General features: G+C 42.0%; 1 protein-coding gene across 1 annotated transcript in view; it reads left to right on the forward strand.

Annotated features, from left to right (window-relative positions):
* Positions 1-22,197, forward strand: part of aldh1l2 (aldehyde dehydrogenase 1 family, member L2) — a 28,660-nt gene that overhangs the window by 4,596 nt on the left and 1,867 nt on the right. Inside the window, exons 6-22 of the mRNA XM_047022665.1 lie at positions 326-415; positions 4,084-4,218; positions 4,418-4,543; positions 15,256-15,347; positions 16,236-16,383; positions 16,562-16,681; positions 16,793-16,920; positions 17,484-17,634; positions 17,722-17,792; positions 17,964-18,069; positions 19,201-19,288; positions 19,415-19,508; positions 20,144-20,243; positions 20,370-20,468; positions 20,662-20,827; positions 21,573-21,678; positions 21,980-22,179. Coding sequence (XP_046878621.1) covers positions 326-415; positions 4,084-4,218; positions 4,418-4,543; positions 15,256-15,347; positions 16,236-16,383; positions 16,562-16,681; positions 16,793-16,920; positions 17,484-17,634; positions 17,722-17,792; positions 17,964-18,069; positions 19,201-19,288; positions 19,415-19,508; positions 20,144-20,243; positions 20,370-20,468; positions 20,662-20,827; positions 21,573-21,678; positions 21,980-22,179 — 2,020 coding nt within the window. The remainder of the gene's footprint in view (positions 1-325; positions 416-4,083; positions 4,219-4,417; positions 4,544-15,255; positions 15,348-16,235; positions 16,384-16,561; positions 16,682-16,792; positions 16,921-17,483; positions 17,635-17,721; positions 17,793-17,963; positions 18,070-19,200; positions 19,289-19,414; positions 19,509-20,143; positions 20,244-20,369; positions 20,469-20,661; positions 20,828-21,572; positions 21,679-21,979; positions 22,180-22,197) is intronic.

Consider the following 22,197-nt stretch of genomic DNA (forward strand, 5'->3'; position numbering starts at 1 on the left):
TTATATACTATCCGAGGAGTGTAATTCATTTTACAGTCCTGAAGAGTTGTTTCTAGAGACTGAGTAAGGGGTGGGGGTGCCAGAGGAGGGGGGGGGGGGTGGTCAGGTGTGTGCAAGTTAGGAATTGGCGAAGGGGCATAGCAGTCACCAGATACTGGCTGTGATGTTACACAACATTCTTGGGGAGACGGTGCAGGGTTATTTTTAAGGTTGCCCCTGTCCATGTGTTTTCCACACAACTTGCCAGCCAGCTGTTTGGCTCTTGTCTGCTTTCTAGACTATGAAAGAAAATGTTAAACCAGTTTAGACCCTTCCTCTTCCCCAGGTCAACCTATCTCAGCCAGCAGAAGTCATCCACAACTGGATTCGTGGCCACGACAAAGTTCCCGGGGCGTGGACGGTCATTGATGGTCAGGTGTGCGTGGTCCCTGACACACACACACACACACAGCACATACAACAAGCCAACACAGTCACCTCATTTGCAAAACTCCTCAAAATACATCTGTTCTGTACTGCCTTTAAATTTTTACCTTAAATATCGTTCCCAGTGTATTTGTTTGTGATCTGTACCCTGATTATAGACTTATTTTTAACCTCCCCTGTTTATAAGATGTTCTTGAGTATTTTGAAAGGCGTCCCCCAAGTGAAATGTGACACGGTCCAGTCAAAAGGGTAATTTCTCTGTGTTTTACAGATTGTGAAAGTGCAGATTGGAAGCTTCAAATTATGTGTCATACATTGAAATCAGAAAATATTTGAAGATGCACGTATCTGAATGTTGGTTGACCTGGAAAGCTCTAGCCCACACAATCGGCTTCAAAGATTTGAGACCTTTTCACGCCTTCAGAGAGGTGTGGTCGTTTTGTGTTAAAGGGGTTATCGAGTCATTTTTGGGGGTATTTCACACTGTTCCTTAAGGTCCTTAAGGTCACAAGAACGATACTTACGATACCTTACTATGCTAAAATAACAAAACACCGCCGATGCCTATTTTTTTGAAGCACTGTGAGCGCCGATGCCAGATATTATCATCGGTGCTGCGCCTCTTATGGAACTGATGGAGGCAGTATTCAGGAGTGTTACAGTCGACGTTTACATTCAGAAAACCAAGATGGCAGCTGCAGCAATCGCCCCACCTTGACTTGTTGACAAGAAAGGCACAAAACGTAGTGTTTGGAAATACTTTGCGTTTCAGGCAGACGACCGTGGCGTTATAATTAATCCGCCGAAGCTATTATGCAAAAGATGCTACTGTGGTCTTCAGACCAAGGGAGGTAATACTTCCAATTTAGCTAAGCACCAGAAAGACCGTCATCCGGATTTGTTTAAAGAATTCAAGGTGAGTTCTGATTCATATTAACAACATCCAAAGAATGCATTTTGTATTTTTTTTTTATCTGTCATACTGAAATACACGTTACATGATGTTTGAGATGGTGGGCACGTGTGTTACAATGGCTTATGTCATGTACGTAGTTTAGGTTAGCTATGCTGTTGTGTTAACGGCCTATAGCCTACCTTGGTTAGAAGGAGAGAAAGAGAGCATTTATGTTGGGAGTCAGATGGCTGAGTGGTCAGGGAGTTGGGCTAGTAATCAGAAGGTTGCCGGATCGATTCCCAGCCGTGCAAAATGACGTTGTGTCCTTGGGCAAGGCACTTCACCCTACTTGCTTCGGGGGGAATGTCCCTGTACTTACTGTAAGTCGCTCTGGATAAGAGCGTCTGCTAAATGACTAAATGTAATTTAATCTTGCAAGTATCATGTCAAAACTAGCAAAATGCACTGAATGTCCTAGTTTAATATAGTTACAAATGAATATGCAATTGGTTTGACAAAACACGATTACCCTTTTTTTGTATGTTTTACAATGCCATAGACTCAATGTAGCTTAAAAGACGATTTGCGAGTGACAGAATCTTGCCGTGACCACAAAGGACATTGATTTATTTTGTATTTAATACGTCCTTTAAGAAGCTTTAGCCATTAGGGGTAAAGATTTTTTTAATTTTGATTAATCTAGATGAATTCACTTCGAAACATGAGATGAATTCTTTATATATATTTTTTTTGACAGCCCTGATTTTTATCTTAACATATTTTTTTGTTTTTTATATTTTAATAAAGAAGTCAAATCAAATCAAATGTATTTGTATAGCCCTTTTTACACGCAAGCATGTCACAGTGAGCTTCACATAAGCCCATAGAATTGCCCCTCAACCAACCTAAACCCTAAAGGAAGAAGTTCATGTTTCAAGTTCAAGTACATGGAATCTTAGAAAATATTTTTTTTTTACCGTGGTATCGAAATTGGCATCGAGATTTGTTTTATTTACTGGTATTGGCACCAACCACTGAATATTTGGTATCGTGACACCCCTAGTCTCCGAATAGGGTATGTAATATTGGTTGGGCTGTAAATGTTCTATATGCCCTCATGCACCCTGTGAAATAGCCGTAGAATGAAACGAGAGGTTTTCTCCCTTCTTTATGGTATGCTCATGAATATATCGATGAGCTGTGCGCTGATTGGTTGGTTTACAATGAGCGAAGCTTGAACCGGAACATGAAGACGCGACATAGCCAAACATACATCGTGAATTGTAGATTTACATGACAACACAGGTTATTTATTCGAATGAAACACAGTTAGGAAAATTAAATAACGTTTACCCCATTGCCAATAAACGAAATCATCACACATTTTACCTATGCTAGATACAGGAGACCGTATCATTGCTAATAACTGTTAGCAACAAAATCATACTTACAGCTTGCGGTTGTGATGATCATAGGGTCAGAACAGCACCTCTTTTCAGCAACAGTGGCTTAACAAATCCTGCTTTATATTGTCCAAGGTTTTCAAAACTGTCTTTGGTGAAATGGTTTGAGCAAATGAATAATTGGGTGTCGAACTTCACTGGGATCTTCTCATAAAAAAAACATCAGCCATTCCCATCGAGTGTTAGGTTCTTTGGGAAGACTAGTGTAAGCGTGTGTAGACTAGTGTAAAAGTGTAAGCGTTCCCTGTACATCCTGGAACACTGCATTTACGACCGTGGTCCATTTTCAATATCCTTGAAAAACTTCCAAACTTTCTTCTTTGTAGTTACCGTAGAAGTACCTCTTTAAGAAACCGACCGTTTTACAGCGGCAGTTTAAAATAGTGAGATTTGCATAGGAAAGAGGTGTCAATGGACTTTGAGGCTCACAGTATGTCCGTTTTACCCACCGAACTGTCATTATGCAACTATGACAACGTAAACTCTGTTTTGCATTCTATGACCCCTTTAATCATTAGAAGTTTTGAGCTCCGAGCACAGTGAAGAAAAATAAAACAATATTTGCACTCAATCCTAGATATGTGTGTTTTATCACCAAGTATTTTTGCACTGACTATATTGCACTGTACCTGGCCCGATTATGATTCAAGTTATGTGTTAATTTGTTGGTGCAAATCACATCTTCTGAAAACAGCCTTAAAGATGTAGCCTATTCATTTCCATTACCAGGTCAAACAAAGAAAAAATAATCCTGTGTACAATGCAATGCTTAGATTAGCCTAGTCATTCTATTTAGTCGTTGGATGTAGGGTAAAACAAACGTGTGACAAAAATGTACGGCGAACACGCAGAAGGCACGCTTGAAAATTGACACAACTAATTGTGAAACATTATATTTAAGGGTACTTAACCTGAGACCAAATCTGCCGATTCACTACTTTATTAGGAGGGGGGATGGGATCGTACTTTGTACAGACAAACACAGCCTACATACGGCTGCACCGTGATGCTAATCAACTCATATCACGCATGATGGAAGCTTAGGTAAACAAGAACCAATTATGAGTATTCAGTGATCCTAAACACGTTGTTTATTATATTGAGTGGCTTCTTCAACACTTCAACTTTTGTAATATGTAAGAAAACGAAAACGTTTTCGGCTTCTAGCGGACAATAATGGATGCCAACAACATCCCCCTTTTGACTGGACCGTGTCACGAATGTATTATTATTAAAACTGCTCTGTGGCACCTCATTACATGTCAGTCTAACTCGTGCTCTGCGGTTGTCTGTTCTCAGACAGTGACCCTGTATGGGTCATCCATGTTGGCCGGAACGATACCGTTGGGCCAGCCCCTGGACATGGAGGGTGCGGTCCAGCCTGGTCTGGTCACCAAGAATGGACTGGTTGTGTTCGGATCTGACGGCAAAGCAGTAAGTCCCACATGCGCGGACAGCACAAACTGGTTTCCTTTCTTTGAGACAGTTTGGAACCCGTACATTTGTTTTCTCTATTACTTCTCACTTTTGTCCGTCCTCATTCCTCTCTCTAACTCTCTATATTTCTTTAACTCTAATCCTATCTCTTTAACGCTTTCTCTCTTTAACTCTCTCTTTCCCGCATCCTCCACAGATCCTGGTGAAGAGCCTCCAGTTTGAAGATGGGAAGATGATCCCAGCCTCCAAGTACTTCTCCTCTGGGGAGAGCACAACCGTGGATCTGACTGACGATGAGAAGAAGATGGCAGAGGAGATCAGGGTACAGTAGGGTGCCCGCCAAAATGTCCCGACGAATGGTGATGCTGACCCACTAGTGCCAAGTCCAAAACAGCTCTGTCATTTAGTCTGTCTAGTGCACAGTTGTAGTAGTCGTGAGCCATTTAATAAGACTTTATTTATATAACACATTTCATACAAGAATTGCAGCTCAAGGTGCTTTACATAAAATCAATAAAAACAATAATACAAGTAAATATAGCTGCAAGCAGCAATGTGGTGGCCAAGCAGGTCAGATGACCCAGAAGAAACTTTCGACATCTAGTGACTGCGGTTTACCTGGCTTCCTTTGCAGTGGCTTATAGTCTCGCTAAACAGAGAATCAGAGACATGACAAGCTTGTCAGCTTTAGCTGGATTTGAACCTCTGATGTTGACGTTGCCAGGACACCAATTTATCCTAGTCAGCTATTCTCAGTACTAGAAGTCATTTCAGTGACTGCGTAAAAATATAAGTAATTTTTCCTGTGGCAAGCGGTTGTCAGATTTGTCCCAAGTTTAAACAGCTGTAATTCAGTCCTATTTTGATGTGTCAATGTGATTGTGGTCTGAAGATTATCTGTTTAAATTTATTCAAAATGGCGGCATCAATTCGTCTGGTATCACAAGTTAACATGTCACACATGGGATCGCCCCCCTAAAGTTTAGAGGACACATATCTATAAAGCACAATAAATCTGACTCTTCTTGAGTATAGATCCCCTGAGATTCAAACATTATCATTACCATTATGATGTTAGACAGCTACTGTGGCATACCTGGCTTCACTAAACAGATATAACAAGTATCATGACATGCTTGATGACTTTGGGTGGATTCGAACCTTCCACCTTGCACTTCAACGGAGCCCGTCTTATCCCTGTGAGCCATTGTCAGTGCTGGGAATTGCTGTGTACAGTTACTGTATACAAAAAGGAAGCCGTTTCTCCTGTGGCATGCGTGGTCAGATTTGGCCCAAGTTTAAACAGCTGTAATTCAGTCCTATTTTGAAATGTCAAGGTGATTGTGGTCTGAAAATAATCTGTGCCAAATCTGGTGAATATTGGATACATTGTGTAGGAGTAAGGAAAAAACTTTTTATTCATTCATTCAAAATGGCGGCCTCATCAATTCGTCTGGTATCATGCATTAACATGCGTTAGACGTGGGATCTCCTAAAATATCACAAGACATAGGAATCATGCATGAGTTATCAGTCACCTGTAACCTATACTCGCACAACCAAAACCCCACTCCACACTTGGCAAAGAATGAGTAAAAGATAATGCGGCTAATCTACACTACACTCCACACAGACACTCACTTGGTCAAAACCTCTCTTATCATACGGGTAAAATCCCAAGCGTCATCTCCGTGTGACAATTCTAAGTTTACAACACTCTCATGCTAAATACACATAACACTCAATACAATTTTTAATATGATTCCTTATTACATTCCTAATGGGAGGAAGGCTCTGAACTTATGAATCTAAATTAACATCACACACAAACAAGTTTCAAGAAAGAGGATGTCTTCATCCGAGATTCAGCCGAACTCGAATTCCTCTTTAGGTATGGCCTCTCCTTCTCCTCTCCTTCTCCATCTGTTCAACTCAGTTTACCCATAATTAGACATTACATGGCATTCAACACTATCTTTCCTAATCAACATTGTCGATGGAGTCAATTGATGAGAATGAGTCTTCAGAAGAAGTATCAGAACGTCCTTTAATAGATTTGATGTTAATCGCTATATTTCCTGTGGTTATGACCGGCATGTTAGTGATGGAGTGCAGAGATCTCAGCATAAGTGCTCGAAATATTGGAAAGCAGCAACCCATGATCACTACAACAATCATGATTACCAGAAACACTGGTGCCAAGATGCCTACAATCCATGTCACTAGAGAATTGCCCTTGAACATGTTAGCTATGACGTCCAAGATCTGATTATTATGATATCCTCCTAACATTCTGGCATCCCGATTGGTCCTAACAATATTCTCCTGTATGTCTATAATGTTGTCAATAGCTTTCGACAAATTACCAAGATCTTCGGATTCTGATGGAAGATATGTGCAACATGAATCGTCACTTACAATAGCACAAACGCCTCCCTGAGCGGCGGTGATTGCGTCCAAAGCAATTCTATTGTTTATAGTAAATTCTCTAATTGCAGCAACTTCATCTCCCAACGCCTGGAATCCCATAAGTGTAGCAGTAGCCACTCTAGCCACATCATGACGAGTCAATGCTATCATGTAATGATTAGAATATTGAAGTTCAGTATTCCAAAAGATGGTTTTGAACAATGTAGCTGCGTACATGTAAATATCCTGAAATCACGAGGTAGAGCACTATATCTATTAGCCAAATCAGTTGCATCAGTGTTTTGCAAATATACGGAACCCATAGTTTCAGTATTGGAACGCTTAGCTCTGAAACCAGTTTGATGATGTGTCATGAATTCAATAGGTTCGACCACATATAATAAATAGTTCAACGTACACACTCCACAAAGTCCTCTGAATAATGGTGGTAAACTTGTCCATACATTCTCACCACAGCACCAATTAAAGCCTGGGGTGGGCGGAGTTCCCATTGTAGTAATGTAATATCCCAAACCCGGATATTCAAAGGTGCTCTGACACTGTGTGATTCGCAAGAAACCTACGTCCCTTGCACCAACAGAATCCCTCTCTACTCCTCTAATGGAAACTTCAAAACTTGAGGTCGAATAGATATTAGCTGTAACTTCAGTAGGAACTACAGACAAATCATTAGGCTAAGAAACCATATGTTTCTTGTAGAATATTGTGCATCCTACCAATGATGGCAAATCCTTAGGTACAGAGAATATAGTAGCATGAGAATTCAGTAAATCCGGCTCATTTCCCTGATTTATGGAAATATTGGAATAGATTATATACTGTGACATCATGTTCAACAATCCTTTGGCTTTGACTACCAGGTTACTAGCTTTGGCTACATAGATGTTATTCAGCACAGGTTGCACAGGAGTCTTTGAACTAGGTTGCTCTCCTAACAAGGGATGCTTTTGCAATACATACTGATAAGCGAGAAGGCACATGGATGGTAATCCTTCAGGACCTTGGAGTGGAACTGTCCAATAGGGAAACAATTCTTCTGTTGATTGAGGTAACATGGAACACGCATAGCAAGAATTGGGAGTCAATCTTCGAATCTGCCATAGGAGGTGCTTGTCGTAGTCGAGATGCATGGATCCATAGTGGTTGGCCTTTAACCTTAACAGCTGTTCTGGTCACCAAAAGAACCTGAGTCGGAGGTCCGAACCTCGGTTGATCCTGCTGAGCCAATGTTTTCAAAATGCGTACTAAAACATAATCTCATGTCTTAAAACTATGAATACTCACCTGGAGAGGGAAGAGAATCTGTGACTTGTTGATTATTTTCAGACACAAAAGACCACAACTGTTTCACATAATTTTGTTGAGTCTCCTTTAACAAGGTTAAATCATTCGCCGGTGTTTTGTCCATCAGCACACGTAGAGGAAAAGGTCTAGCCATTAAAACTTCATGAGGGGCCAAACCCGTACCTGAATTTGCCATTGCTCTGATAGATAGAAGCACTTGTAGAAGGGTGTCTATCTAAGTTGTTTGTTTAGTCTGATGTAATTTCAAAAATCTTTCTTTAACCTGTTCTGAAACCTTGGCTCGCCGGCGAGCAAGAAATGCTGCGCCCCCCTCCCTCAGTGAGAACGCACTCAATTGAAAAAATATATTTTTTAGACTGCTACACATATGATACCTCGTTGGAAAGCTACGATTCTTGTGCTTCCATTGAAATAAACCAATTCAAGCTCAACTCTCAACAGAAAGTACCGTCATTGTCTTTGTCCGGTGACCGTTCCTTCAACAATGCCAGAGAAAAAAGTTTTACTTACCTACGATTACTTAGGAATTTTCCAGGTATGCACACAACTCATCAAAACCTCATCTGCTTACATTCCCAAGGGTCCAAAGTATCAAACCATGTTGAGTATTTGTCCAAACAATGAATTATATCCACACATAGCCACGATCTTGTTGCTTCATTCTTCCTTCGTCAAATTATTTTGTTTCAGTCTCTAACTTACTATCGCTTATAGGAAGAGATCTTGTGGTAGTATGTTTGACTTTTGATCTGAATTGGGTAAGGCTTCAACCTGTGGTCCAATTCTGTCTTCCAGCTAATACCTACCACCTCTAGGCCTCTTCAGGCCTGTGTTTTCAAAACAAAATCTAGGTGGAAATCGAAACTTTCACTTTCCTTGTGTTCAAGCTTCTATTTCTCATCACCAGTAGGACTGACAGGGGTCCTGACAACAAGGAACATAACTTCAGAGTGTCAGCTTTCAAAAGAGTCCATTTACATGCATCTACTCCAAATGGTTCAAGAACAGCAGTCAATTTACTTTGGGTATGCTGTTTAGGCGTTTTTAGGCACATTTAACAGGTTTCCGAAGAGGTTAATGGTTCTATTTGTTCTTTCCACTTGTGCTGAGCTTTGTGGGTTATAGGGAATATGAAATGTCCAATTAATCCCTAATGCAGCGGTCAATTGTTTAGTTACTCTAGATGTGAAAGGAGTGCCATTGTCAGAATCTATCCCATTTGGTATCCCAAAGCGAGGAATAACATGTTCCATCAAACACTTGACTACTGTTTGAGCGTTTTCTTTCCTTGTCGCAAAGGCTTCTGGCCATTTTGAAAATCGATCCACTATCACTAGAAGATACGAAAATCCTCTGCACTTGGGCATGTGAGTAAAATCTATCTGTAATTGTTGGAAAGGACCTTCAGGTTTTGGCAAATGATCTCTTTTAGCTGGATTGACGTGTGGATTACAACGAGAACAGATTAAGTCTTTCTAATCAAAGTCTCTAATTTGTTGTTCTAGTCCAATTGTAAAGAACAGTTGTGAAATATAGTGCTCTTATACCCTACATGAGTAACACCATGTACATAGGATATTAAGGATTCATACGCTATTTTTGGTATTGCTATTCTATCATCTACATTTTTCCATAAACCATCATTGTGCTTTACACATCCTTTCTTCTCCCAAAGTACAACTTCAGATGGTTTTTCCTGATTCTGAAAATATATCAAATCATCAATAGTAAACGGAGGATCAGAAATTTGAATATTCAAAAAATAATGATTCATCCATGGTGGGAAGGAATCATTTAACGCTGCATCTTTTGCATGTTTGTCTGCTAAATTTTTACCTTTAGCAATATCAGAATCTGCCTTTGAATGACCCGCACATTTTACTATAGCAAGGTTAGTTGGTAGCATCATAGCATCCAATAGACCTCTTACTAAATCTGCGTGTTGTATGGGTTTTCCTGCAGTAGTTACAAAACCTCTGTTTTCCCAAATTTTACTGAAGTCATGTGCCACTGAAAATGCATATTTGGAGTCTGTATATATGGTAACTGATTTATCTTTGGCATATAGACATGCTCTAGTCAAAGCAACTATCTCGGCAGCTTGAGCAGAAGAAACGGGTAATCTGTAGGCTAAGATACTATTTCCCAGAGGTGGGACCAAGTCATTTTTTTGCAAGTCCCAAGTAAGTCTCAAGTCTTTGCCCTCAAGTCCCGAGTCAAGTCCCAAGTCAAGACAGGCAAGTCCCGAGTCAAGTCCAAAGTCAAGACTGACAAGTCTCAAGTCAAGTCCAAGTCCTGCAGTTTGAGTTTCGAGTCCTTTCGAGTCCTTTTGATCACAGAGTAATAATATGTTTACACAGATCATGTATGCTTTTAAAATCTGTATTTATTTATCATAAGTACAAGTATAACTTGTATAAGTGCAATTGAAATTGCATAGAGATAAAAAGTAAATTTGTAGCAGTACACAAGAGATATTTGATATGACGGAAGGCATGTTTCATTTCCTCATTCCATTGAATGACTTCAGGAGAGTCTTTGAGTGTGGCTTTGCGCAATTCTGCATCATGGACGGCATACTCAGCTATCCAATTCCTACAATAGTTCACCAGTCCTAGGAAAGACAACATCTCAGCTTTGTTCCTCAGTCGTACAATGTCCTTAATGCTGTTCACTCTTTCTTGTGACAAAAATCGACAGCCATCCTTTAAGATGTTTCCCAGGTAGTTTACTGATTCTTGGCAGAATTGAAGTTTAGCAAGTGAGGCGGGGTGTCCACCTGCTGCCAAGTGTTTTAGCAGAGCTATCGAATCTGAGACCAGTGTTTCCCACACATAGACTAATGTGTGGCGGTGCGCCACACAATCAACACCGGCCGCCACATATTGCGCTTCGTAAAACATTTGTTTTTATCGCTATTTAGGTTAAAACACGCAGCGTATTCGTTCAGATGCATCTCCTTTCCCCTGCTCTCCCTCCGTCTCTCTTACTCATGCGTCTTTCTCACATATGCACACAGTCACAAAGTCAACACACGTTAGCAACAATGCATACATACGCCGTTCTAGTAAGACCGACAGCTATATCAGCGAGCCTTCAGCATTAGTGCCGTAGCTAAAAGTCGAGGAAAGTTGAGGCTACTTTTCGCTAGGTACCTTACTCGAAGGTTCCCCTTCGTTCTTTTGGTGAGAAGTCTCAGGAGCTAGCTACTTACCCGGCGTCATGGAGCAGACCAGTTAAATAGCTGTTTAGCACTAGCGTAGCTACATGCATAATGCAGAAATGATATGTTAGTTGTTGTTAATTTTGTGAAGGTGTGAATCATTTTGGATTAATATTTAATGTAACAAATTATTAACAAATTAACTGTGTAACGAATTATTAACGAAGGAATTATTACGACCCCCGACCCCCCCCCCCCCCCCCCCCCCCCCCCCGTCGGACCACCCACCCCCCTCCCCGCCACAACTAGATTTCTAATCTGTGGGAAACACTGTGAGACACATTCTGTCTCATTTCTGGCCGCCACCAGAATGTCGTCCACATATTGCAATAAGGTCGAGTTACAAGGAATGGACAACTGGGCCAGATGTCTATTTACCATGGCACTGTAGACAGCTGCTGAGTCAACATAACCCATTGGAAGGCATGTCCAAATATACTGTTGTTGTTGAAATGTAAATGCAAATAATGGTTGGGTATCTTTATGTATTGGAATTGAGAAATATGCAGAGGAGAGGTCCACCACTGTATACCACTTAAGCTGGTAATGCTGTTCATATTGAATTAATGTCAGGTACTATAGGTGAAATAGGTATGACTGCTTCAATAATCTTTCTCAAGTCTTGTGTAAACCGATACTTGTTAGTACCTGGTTTCAATTAATTAATAGGAGTGTTATTTGGGGACTGAGCTTTACATATAACACCTTGCTGTAATAAACTGTCAATGACAGGTTTAATCCCCTCTTCTTTTTCTTTGGATAAAGGATACTGTTTTATGTAAACTGGATATTTGCTCATGTTAACCTTAGCTTCATAAGGTGGTACATCCAATAATCCCACATGGTTGGCATTAGGTTAGTTAGTTAGTTGGGTTAGTTAGTTGGGTGCCCATAGAGTAGAAGGTACCTCACGCAACACACATGGTGCACATAATGATATTTTAATATTGCCATGATTACGAATCTGTGGTTTCACGTCAGTTTGCAAATCTTTAATAAAGAAGTGAGTAGGTTCCACGCCATACGTCCAGATGACACAACTTTTATGAGTCTCCTCCTGATCAGGGGACTTCAATAAATATTGATGACAAGAATCAATCAAATGTGGTACATCCGAAAAATCATTTCTGTAATTATGTTACCAGAAGTAGTCTTCCACAATAACAGAATCCCATGTGGTGAGATAAATATGTTCCTTTGCACTTCCTGCAAGGTATCTGGATCTATAAGTTTATCTGAAAAAGGAAAATCTATTGATTTCAGATTAACAATCCTAGCAGCTGCAGCAACATTACAAGAAGCTAATTTTTTAATACCACTAATGGTAGATAGTGTTTTGATAAACTCAACTTGGTCTAAAACAGACTTAGCTATGTGATATGTCTTAATACAACCAGAGAAAAGTTGATAAGCATTATTTGGGGGTATGTGGACCTCGATCCCATCCTGTGAACATAAGATGGTTGCATTCAATTTACTTAATAAGTCTCTTCCCAATAATGCCATTGGAGAAGTTGCACTAACAATGAAAGAATGTTGTAATTTGTAATCATCAAAATCAATCTGTAATGGAAGTGAAACAGGGTCTATCTGAGGCTTACCACTGATGCCGACGGACTGCACAGTATTTTTACTCAGAGGACAATCAATATCTGTTTTCCTTAAACAGGACATAGTGGCTCCAGTATCAACCAAAAAGGGAATTATTTTTCCTGCAATACTCATACTTAATTGTGGTATTTCAGAGGGTTTATCTGAAATATGAAATTGTGGGGAATTAATTATACATTTAACATTGTCCAGATCCATCGATATACACCGTCACTTATCCCACATCAAGTTAGCAGGCGTATCTGCTGGCTGTGTGGCCTGTGGTACCATGATTGACCTCTGGGGAGTAGCATGCCATGACTGGGAGGGGCCAATCCCATCTCGAGCAGGAACATCTCTCTCTTCATCTTGCAGTCTCAAGAGACAATCTTTAAACAATTTAGTACCTGAGTTACATCACGTTCTTGGAATGCGTGTTTCTGTAAGAATTCAGACACCTCAGCAATGTGGTCTTGTTTATGCGCATGCGTCAACCATGGATGGACACTGTCCTCATCTTCAGGGTTGTCAAATTCAACAGATAAAGTTGGACAAGCTTATATTAATGTGTCTAACTTTACGTTTGGCATTAATGTACTCAAAATATAACGCGAATCTTTACCACTTATATCTTTGGGGGAAACTGGAGAGTCTGGATCTAATCTGACATTATGCTTATTTTGATATGCCTCTACTGCTCCAACAAAAGTGTCCATCAATACACCAGTAAAACAATCAATATAAACGTCAACAGTTTTCCTCTGTTTCAAAAGGTGAAATATCTTTTTGAATTCTGCCTGTAAACTTTCTTTGGTATATCTTAATTGTTCATCCTCGATCCGCCTCTTGTCACCTTTAAATTTCCTATTTGCAGTATCAAAAGCCCTGTTGCAGTTATCAAGCCACATGTTAATACATTGATCTTGCAATTTTTCAGCTATTTGTCCTGAGATTCCCCTTGGGAAGACATACGTAGCAGTAGCGCGGGGACAAGTCTGTGTTTTAGGCCGTCCGACTAAGCCGGAATCTAAAAACAACCAGTCGTAAATATCGTTATCCATCTCATCGTCATAAGCGGGGGGACCGTTGTGTTGTATTCGCGACGCCAATATGTTAGATGATTTTCTGTCGGAGGATGGGCCAAGGAACGCACCACAATGAAAAAGAGTTGACTTTGTTTATTAATCGAGCTGCTCGGATCAGGTCACCACGACAGGCAAAGTGGTTGGCATGACTGACAAACATGTGTCTCAGATGAACATTATATGCATGAGCAGGACCATACAAATATAGTAACCACCAAAACATATCCTTAAACGGTAGACATTCCACAACTTAAGGCATAGGAAGAACAACACACAGGTGGTGCAGTCATCACTCATCGTTTATACTATTTTCTGCAGGTTGCTCTTTCCAAAGGTTAAAGTGCACATTCTCCTATCTATATGTGTATTGTCTGAGACCTGCTGCGTGACCTCTTGACCACAGCAAGAGACAACCTCACACATGTATAGAAAACCCGCGTATCGCCAAATGGTAACATGTAAAGAGCAAAAAGTAATAGACCTAAGCAGTGTCAGTACTGTGATATTTTCTGAAACCTGATTGAGAGACTTCCAAGATGTTATTTTCTTCAAGAACATTTTTTTTATGGACTTATAGGCTACTATCTTTTCCAATACTTTACTAATAAATGGAAGGTTTGATATTGGTCTGGAATTTGCAGTTTTGTAGGCCTAATTCAACATACTGGGCTTGTACATTTGCAATGTGCAGTAAACACAGATCTTTACTTAAAGTATATCCACTTCATATTTGTTCTGTTAGCTAGCCAGCCCATTCTTAACGTTCTGTTAGCTAGCCAGCCCATTTGAAAGCAGCTGAATATCGGTTGTAAAAGCGAATTAGCTTCTAAATAACTCAACAGAATTTCCCTATTTTCCTTACTACGCTTAGCTTAATTTAATTGCAAATGCCTTTGTTAATTTGTTACTGCACTCAATTGGATTATAAAAAGGACACCTGCAAAATGTTAACTTTACAGAGTTTCCGGTTCTCAAGATATTCGTAGGAAACTCACTGCAGACCAGAGGACCAATCTGAGTGAAGGGGCTGGGACGCGAAGAGAGAAAGCCAAACTGGAGGCGAATTAATTATATTATTTATTATTTTATGTCGAAATGATGATTTCTGCACATTGATTCCTGGCATTAATAGAGAGATGGGCATGCTGCAGAATGTTGTGAAACAGGGTGTCACCCTTTGTTTCCCTCTCCAACTATATTCAGACAAATCTTTGGTGGTGGGGATCTGACACAAAGAAACAAACATATTGCTTTGAAAAAGGAAAAAATTGGATTATAATGGAAGGGGGTAGAAGTTGTAGTGTTTTTCCGCTTTCCACCTGACAAAATAAGTTTGAGAACCTTGGAAAATAGTGAAGCTTTTGGTGTGTGTCTGACTGTCTGTCTGTGTTGTTCCCTCAGAGCATCTGGAAAGGAATCCTGAGTAACGTGGCTGTTATCAAGGATGCCACAGACTTCTTTAAGTCCGGGGCCGCCTCCATGGACGTGGTCAGGTGAAAGCTCACATTCTTGTTGCCATCAACCATCAACCCTCACTAACCGGGGGTTAACCTGCTAACCTTTGACTCTCACCCATCTTTAACACCCAACCCAGAGGGACTTTACCTGGTTCTTGATTATCTTGTCCACCCCATAGCTTTTTGCTTTATGAACATATATATATATGCAAGAGGTGGGCATAGATTTTTTTTTTTAAATCAAGATTAATCTCACTGTAACCAAATAATAACTGAAAGTAAGTCTTTGAGAACGGGTTCCTCAAACCAGGTGAGCGAGGACATTACATTTACATTTAATAATTTAGCAGACGCTCTTATCCAGAGCGACTTACAGTAAGTACAGGGACATTCCCCCGAGGCAAGTAGGGTGAAGTACCTTGCCCAAGGACACAACGTCATTTGGCACGGCGGGGAATCGATCCATCATAATCGGTGATTATGTATGTCTAAGGCTGTTATTGTATTAGTCTATAGTTCTTGCTAATTTAAATTAAGTTAACGGGTGATTTTCGTTGTCTGTAGGCTATTCTTTCCCTGCTAACGAAATTGCACATGTCGATTCGCTAGCGATTGCTGCCCTTGCTCCAATTGTCTTTTAGGTGCATTATTATGCTGAAGTATTTTTTATTAATAAATAGTGGGTATATTGTTATTATTAGCTACAGAATGCTTAGCCTATCAAGATCAAATGAAGCAGACAGTGTACATGCTTCCGAGTGGCCCCTTAATCGAGGTCCGGACAGACCTGCCCCCACTGCAACAAAAAAAATCCTAGAGGAAACACTGTATATACATACGGTGTAACCCCCCAACCTGCGTGACCCTCCCTGAGTGAACCCCCCCTCCTCTCCCCCCCCCCCCCCTCTCTCCCCGCCTTCCCAGGCTGGTTGAGGAGATCAAGCAGAAGTGCTCAGGTGTGCAGCTGCAGAACGAGGATGTGTACATGGCTACCACCTTCGGGGACTTCGTCCAAATGTTTGTGCGTAGGCTGAGAGGAGAAGACCAGGAGGAGGAGCTGGTCGTCAGTTACGTGAGTGAACCGATGGTGCCGTTTGGTTCATACGTATTGCGGTCATTCGGTCTTTGCTCACGTCGGGAACTTAAATACTTCTGGGGGAAAAAGCACTTATGCTTATGTTACAGGAAGGCTTTGTTGATCAATGCGTGCATTATTTTTTATTCGTTTTTGCCCCCGGCTTGGCTACTAGGCCACTAAAGAGATCAACAACATGACGGTGAAGATGCCGTATCAGTGCTTCATCAACGGCAAGTTTGAGGACGCAGAGAACGGCAAGACCTGCGACACCATCAACCCTTCTGATGGCTCTGTGAGTCTGAATTTTACACACATACACACATCATGGATACTCACATACAACACGCAAGCAAGCTAACACGATGATACAATGCGACCGTCAATGTCCACTCGGTTCTCCAAGGTGATCTGCAAAGTGGCATATGCTTCAGTGGGAGATGTGGACCGGGCAGTTGCAGCTGCCAAGGACGCCTTTGAGACAGGCCCCTGGGGCAGGATGAACCCTAGGGACAGAGGAACGCTGCTCTACAAGTGAGCCCACATCTGTGCATCGCTATGGACTTCAACTTTTTTCAAGATTAAATTTACGCTCTTTCTCCTACCCCCCCTTTCTCTCTCTCCCCCTTTTCTCTCTATGGCCTTCTCTCCATCTTTCTATCTCCTCCCCTCTCTCTATGCCCCCTTCTCTGTCTCTGTCTGTCTTTCCCCCCATTCTCTCTATGGCCCTCTCTCTATCTTTGTCTGTCTCTCCCACTCTCTCTCTCTGCCCATCTCTGTCTCTTTCTCTCTCTATCTTTGTTGTTCTCTCCCCCCCTCTTTCTCTCTATGCCCCTCTCTCACTTGCTCCCCCCACTCTCTCTCTCTGTCTCTCTCTCTCTTACACTCTATGGCCCTCTTTCTATCCGTTTCTCTCTCCCCCCACTCTTTCTCTGCCCATCTCTCTATTGCTCTCTCTCACTCCCCCCACTCTCGCTCTCTCTATGCCCCTCTCTCTATCTCTGTCTCTCCCCCCTCTTTCTCTCCTCTCTTTTTCGCACACACTCATTCTCTCTCTCTCACACTCCTCTCTCTCCCCTTCCCTCTCTCTCTCCAAGACTGGCTGATCTTATGGAGGAACACCAGGAGGAGTTGGCCACCATTGAGTCCATGGACTCTGGGGCCGTGTACACCCTGGCCCTCAAGACCCACGTGGGTATGTCTATCCAGACCTTCCGCTACTTCGCCGGCTGGTGTGACAAGATCCAGGTGAGGCATCTGTTGATAGGCTCCACTTGTACTTCACAGGGACTTTTTGTGTGTTGTAGTCTTATTATATGTCACATCCTGTTTCAGGGCAAGACGATACCCATCAACCAGGCCAGGCCAAACCGAAACTTGACTTTCACCAAGAAAGAGCCCCTGGGGTGAGAGGTCAAAGTTCACGTTTGGTAACCCCCACAACCCCCTGTTGTGCTTAGATAAGATCACAGGTGATGACAGTATTGGTAATAGTATTACTGCATCGGTAATAGCAATAATAGCATAGCACACTGTCATTTTGAACACTTTTGTGGGGTGCATTTATTCTGCGCCAGGGTGTGTGCCATCGTCATCCCCTGGAACTACCCGCTCATGATGTTGGCATGGAAGAGTGCTGCCTGCCTCGCAGCTGGAAACACACTGGTGCTAAAACCTGCGCAGGTGAGCACACACCTACATGAGTCTAGATCTCGTTTTGCAAATTAAATAGTGTTAAAATAGCCTATCTGCGGTAGCACATAGCTGAGGCACCTGTGTGAGTGTCATAGGTGTATGTAGCTCGTCAGCATCGCTACCTCCCACACTATCCCACAGCGAGGCTCAATCTCAGGTTCTCTGACTCACGCATGCAACAACCCCATTTCATTAATACCGCATCAGCCAGCTACGCCACCAAAAAGATGCCAGTTTGATGGTGACGGTGGGGGTGGGCGTGATCTCGGTTACATGGTCATCAGATGCCTTCCTGCTGTTAACGCAGAGGAGTATCTAAAGAGGTCCGTGTATAGATATATATAACAATCCAACAAGTCACCATCTAGGTTTTAGGATGCATGGCTAATAGGCAGCTACAGCAATAACATATTTCTGTTAGGCTAGTTTAGAAGTATTTTTGTGAGGGTAATTTGCATAGAAATCAGTGCAAACTTGTCAGATGTGTGGAAATTATTAGATAAAACCAGAGGCAAAACTAAAACACAACAAATTTGACTGCATTAGACCGTGGGTGGTATTAAACACAACATTCATCACAGTTGACTCAAAGTTTGGACCAGGATGATCTCATTCTGGCAGTTTGCTGATAGCACAAGGTGAATGAATGATTATTGTCCATTGGTGTATTTGGAAATTAGTCAATCACATTATACTGATACAATACTGCAAAAATCCAGTCAAATCTAAGTGCAGAAATAGTGTTTATGCTTAAAACAAGTATATTTGGGTGCCAGTGAAGACAATTCATTTGACAAGATTTCTTAAAATCTTAAAATGTTGTTTCACTCAATAGTGAACAACTTGTCACTAGATAAGCCATTTATACCAAAAACAAGTCCAAAACAAAGGATTTTATATTTAAAAACAAGATTATCAACACACTCAGATGTACAGTTTCTGCAGAGAAGATCCCTCTCAACCTATCAATAAATGTTTCTTAAAATTCGAATGTTTTGATAAATGCATGATAAATGCTCTACCTGCTCTTTGAAAAAACAACAAGATCCATATGAATTATTTGCTTCCAACTTTTATCGCCTCAAACATAACATAAAAGTATCTCATCCTGTCTGGCAGGTGACTCCCCTAACTGCGTTGAAGTTCGCTGAGCTGACAGTGAAGGCCTGTATTCCCAAAGGTGTCATCAACATTGTTCCCGGATCAGGTAACAGCATGGATGAAATGTGTTGGAAAGGACTGAAGCTGTCTATGCTCTGTGGGAGTATACATGAGATGGATATTCCCTGCTTGTTTCTTTCCTCTCCTTGTCTTTCTCCATTGTCTCTTCCAGGGGGGTTGGTGGGCCAACGTCTCTCAGATCACCCTGACATCCGTAAACTAGGCTTTACAGGTTCCACTCCCATCGGCAAACAGATCATGAAGAGGTACAGTGCAGAAGAGGGGCCAGGTTGGCTGGGGGTGCACCCATAGAGTTAATATAACTAGAGTAAGCTACTTTTGTCTTCCAAGATGGCGTCCCCATTCATTTCTATGAAAAGTGCTCAGTGGCGCAGTGAGGCAAGCGAGATCGCGAGACTGGACGCGGCCATCTTTCCATTTCCGTGTCTTCCTGTCCAACTTTAAATAGTGGTTCTTTTTTTCCTTAGCTCCGAGAGCTCATGTAAATCGGCTATCGGCCAATGTGAACTTTTGTGCTCGTGCCCTGTTAGTATCCGCCAGCACATTTGCAGGCAACTTTCATTGACTAAGCAAATAAATGGGTTGCTAGTTTACTAAAAAATTATTCTATGAAAAAGCTAGTAGTATGAGCCAGGTTCGAGAATCAAACAAAAATTATTGGGGGAGATAGTTTTGTAAATGTTGAATGGAGTTAATATAATAAAAACGACCGGAAGAGTCGGAAACCTAACCGTACATGCAATACCACCTACATCCACCGGGGCCGTTGCTTCAAGCCGAGGGGCGAGGGGTGGGGGCTTGGGTGCACCTGTGTCTGATTGGTTAATGTGACGTCCGTCAGTCTGATTCCCCACCTGATGCATGTCACTTCTTGTTGCAGCTGCGCTGTCAGTAACTTGAAGAAGGTGTCTCTGGAACTTGGGGGAAAGTCTCCACTTATCATCTTTGCCGACTGTGATATGGACAAGGCCGTACGCATGGTGAGATATTTAGACGCGGGACACAAAAAATTTGGGATGATAAATCACGTCTGTGTTTTTCTCGTCATTTGACCATGTTTTTTCACGCCTTTTTTATATTTTCCCTCTCAACCCCTCCCTCTCCAGGGTATGAGCTCCGTTTTTTTCAATAAAGGGGAGAACTGCATTGCAGCTGGTCGCCTGTTTGTGGAGGAGTCCATTCATGACAAGTACATCAGTAGAGTGGTATGTCATGCTTCAAAACATTCCAGAATCGTCTAACTCCTTGCCCAACATGCCTATAACTGCTAATCTATTCCTCCTCCTCACCCTTCTACTTTCTCCTCTGCCTAACACTCTTCCTCCGGGCTGCCTCTTATTTCTCTTTCTTTTTCTCTCGTCGCCGCATCATTCCCTCTCCTTCTCTTTTCCATGCCAGGTGGAGGAGATCAAAAAGATGAAGATTGGGGATCCTCTGGACCGCTCTACGGACCATGGGCCCCAGAACCACAAGGCCCACATGGACAAGCTGGTGGAGTACTGTGAAGTGGGCCTGAAAGAGGGTGCCACACTGGTGTGCGGGGGTCACCAAGTAGACAGACCAGGTACTAATAAAAAATGTCATAAAATACCATAAATATACAAATCATAACCCTAAGAAATAATTATTTAAGTGTAAGATCAACAGATAAGTCTTGAGACGCCTCTTGGAGGATCCAAAACGATCACATCAACGCAGAACACTAGGCAACTCATATCATAGAATGCACGCATATTTTAAGAGGACTGTCTGCAGGGAATGTGTTTGACCAATCACGGTGGGTGTGGGCCGCCTGGGCCGTTTTTTTGTCCCAGTCCAGCCCTGGAGAGAACCCTCAGCCAGCCCACAGACTGTAGTATCTCTAACATGTAAAGACCCTCAAGAAAAAAATACTTAATTTCTCTCTTCCAATGCTCTAGTCAGACAAAAAAAACAGTCACACTTATTCTAACCCCTACAAGCACACTATTTACTACAATTTGACATCTAGTGTGCTGGTTATTGAAGACATTGTGCAGCACTGTGGGGGTTATTATGACTTAAATCCACGAGAATGTGCAGCAGGGGCGTAGCCAGAATAATATTTTTGGGTAGGCCTAGAAAAATATGGATAGGCATCTTTTCAGTTTTTTTTTCTTATTTACTTTGCGATGTGCACCCGGTGCATAATTTTTCGGAGATATTTTCGTTTTTGGGTAGGCCTTAGAACAAATTAGGTAGGCCTGTGCCTACCCAGGCCTACCCGTGGCTACGCCCCTGATGTGCAGTGATAGCGTTGTTTTCCCATCGTGGTGTCCATGTTCCTCCAGGGTTCTTCATGGAGCCCACAGTGTTTACAGACGTTGAGGACCACATGTTCATCGCCAAAGAGGAGTCCTTCGGTCCCATCATGGTGGTGTCCAAGTTCAAAGAAGGGTATGTGGTTTGTCTACATGTGAAAGCCCCTTTTTGAAAACTCTGAAGAGAGAAATTCACTCCTTCTTTCTCTCTTTGCATCCTCTAAAAGATGTAGTAAGGCAGTTCATTTGTGACAAGACAAGAGACTGTCATTAGACTAACTCTTGTTCAACTAGCATTCTCACGTAACAGATGCTACTGCAAGGGTGTTATAGTATCATTAAGACTTTGACAAGCATGCGTATGCCCCTTTCTAAACCCCACCACACTCTTCTACCCACCGTTGTAAACTTCCCCCGACCCTCCCTCCCAACCACAGGGATGTGGACGGCGTGCTTCGGAGGGCCAACGACACAGAGTTTGGCCTTGCGTCCGGCGTGTTCACGCGTGACATCAGCAAGGCCATGTACGTGAGTGAGAAGCTAGAGGCGGGGACTGTGTTCGTCAACACGTACAACAAGACCGACGTGGCCGCGCCGTTCGGCGGTTTCAAACAGTCAGGCTTTGGCAAAGACCTCGGTGAGTTTGGGGCCGACA

The sequence above is a fragment of the Hypomesus transpacificus genome, chromosome 7, assembly GCF_021917145.1.
Source record: "Hypomesus transpacificus isolate Combined female chromosome 7, fHypTra1, whole genome shotgun sequence".
Taxonomy (NCBI): domain Eukaryota; kingdom Metazoa; phylum Chordata; class Actinopteri; order Osmeriformes; family Osmeridae; genus Hypomesus; species Hypomesus transpacificus.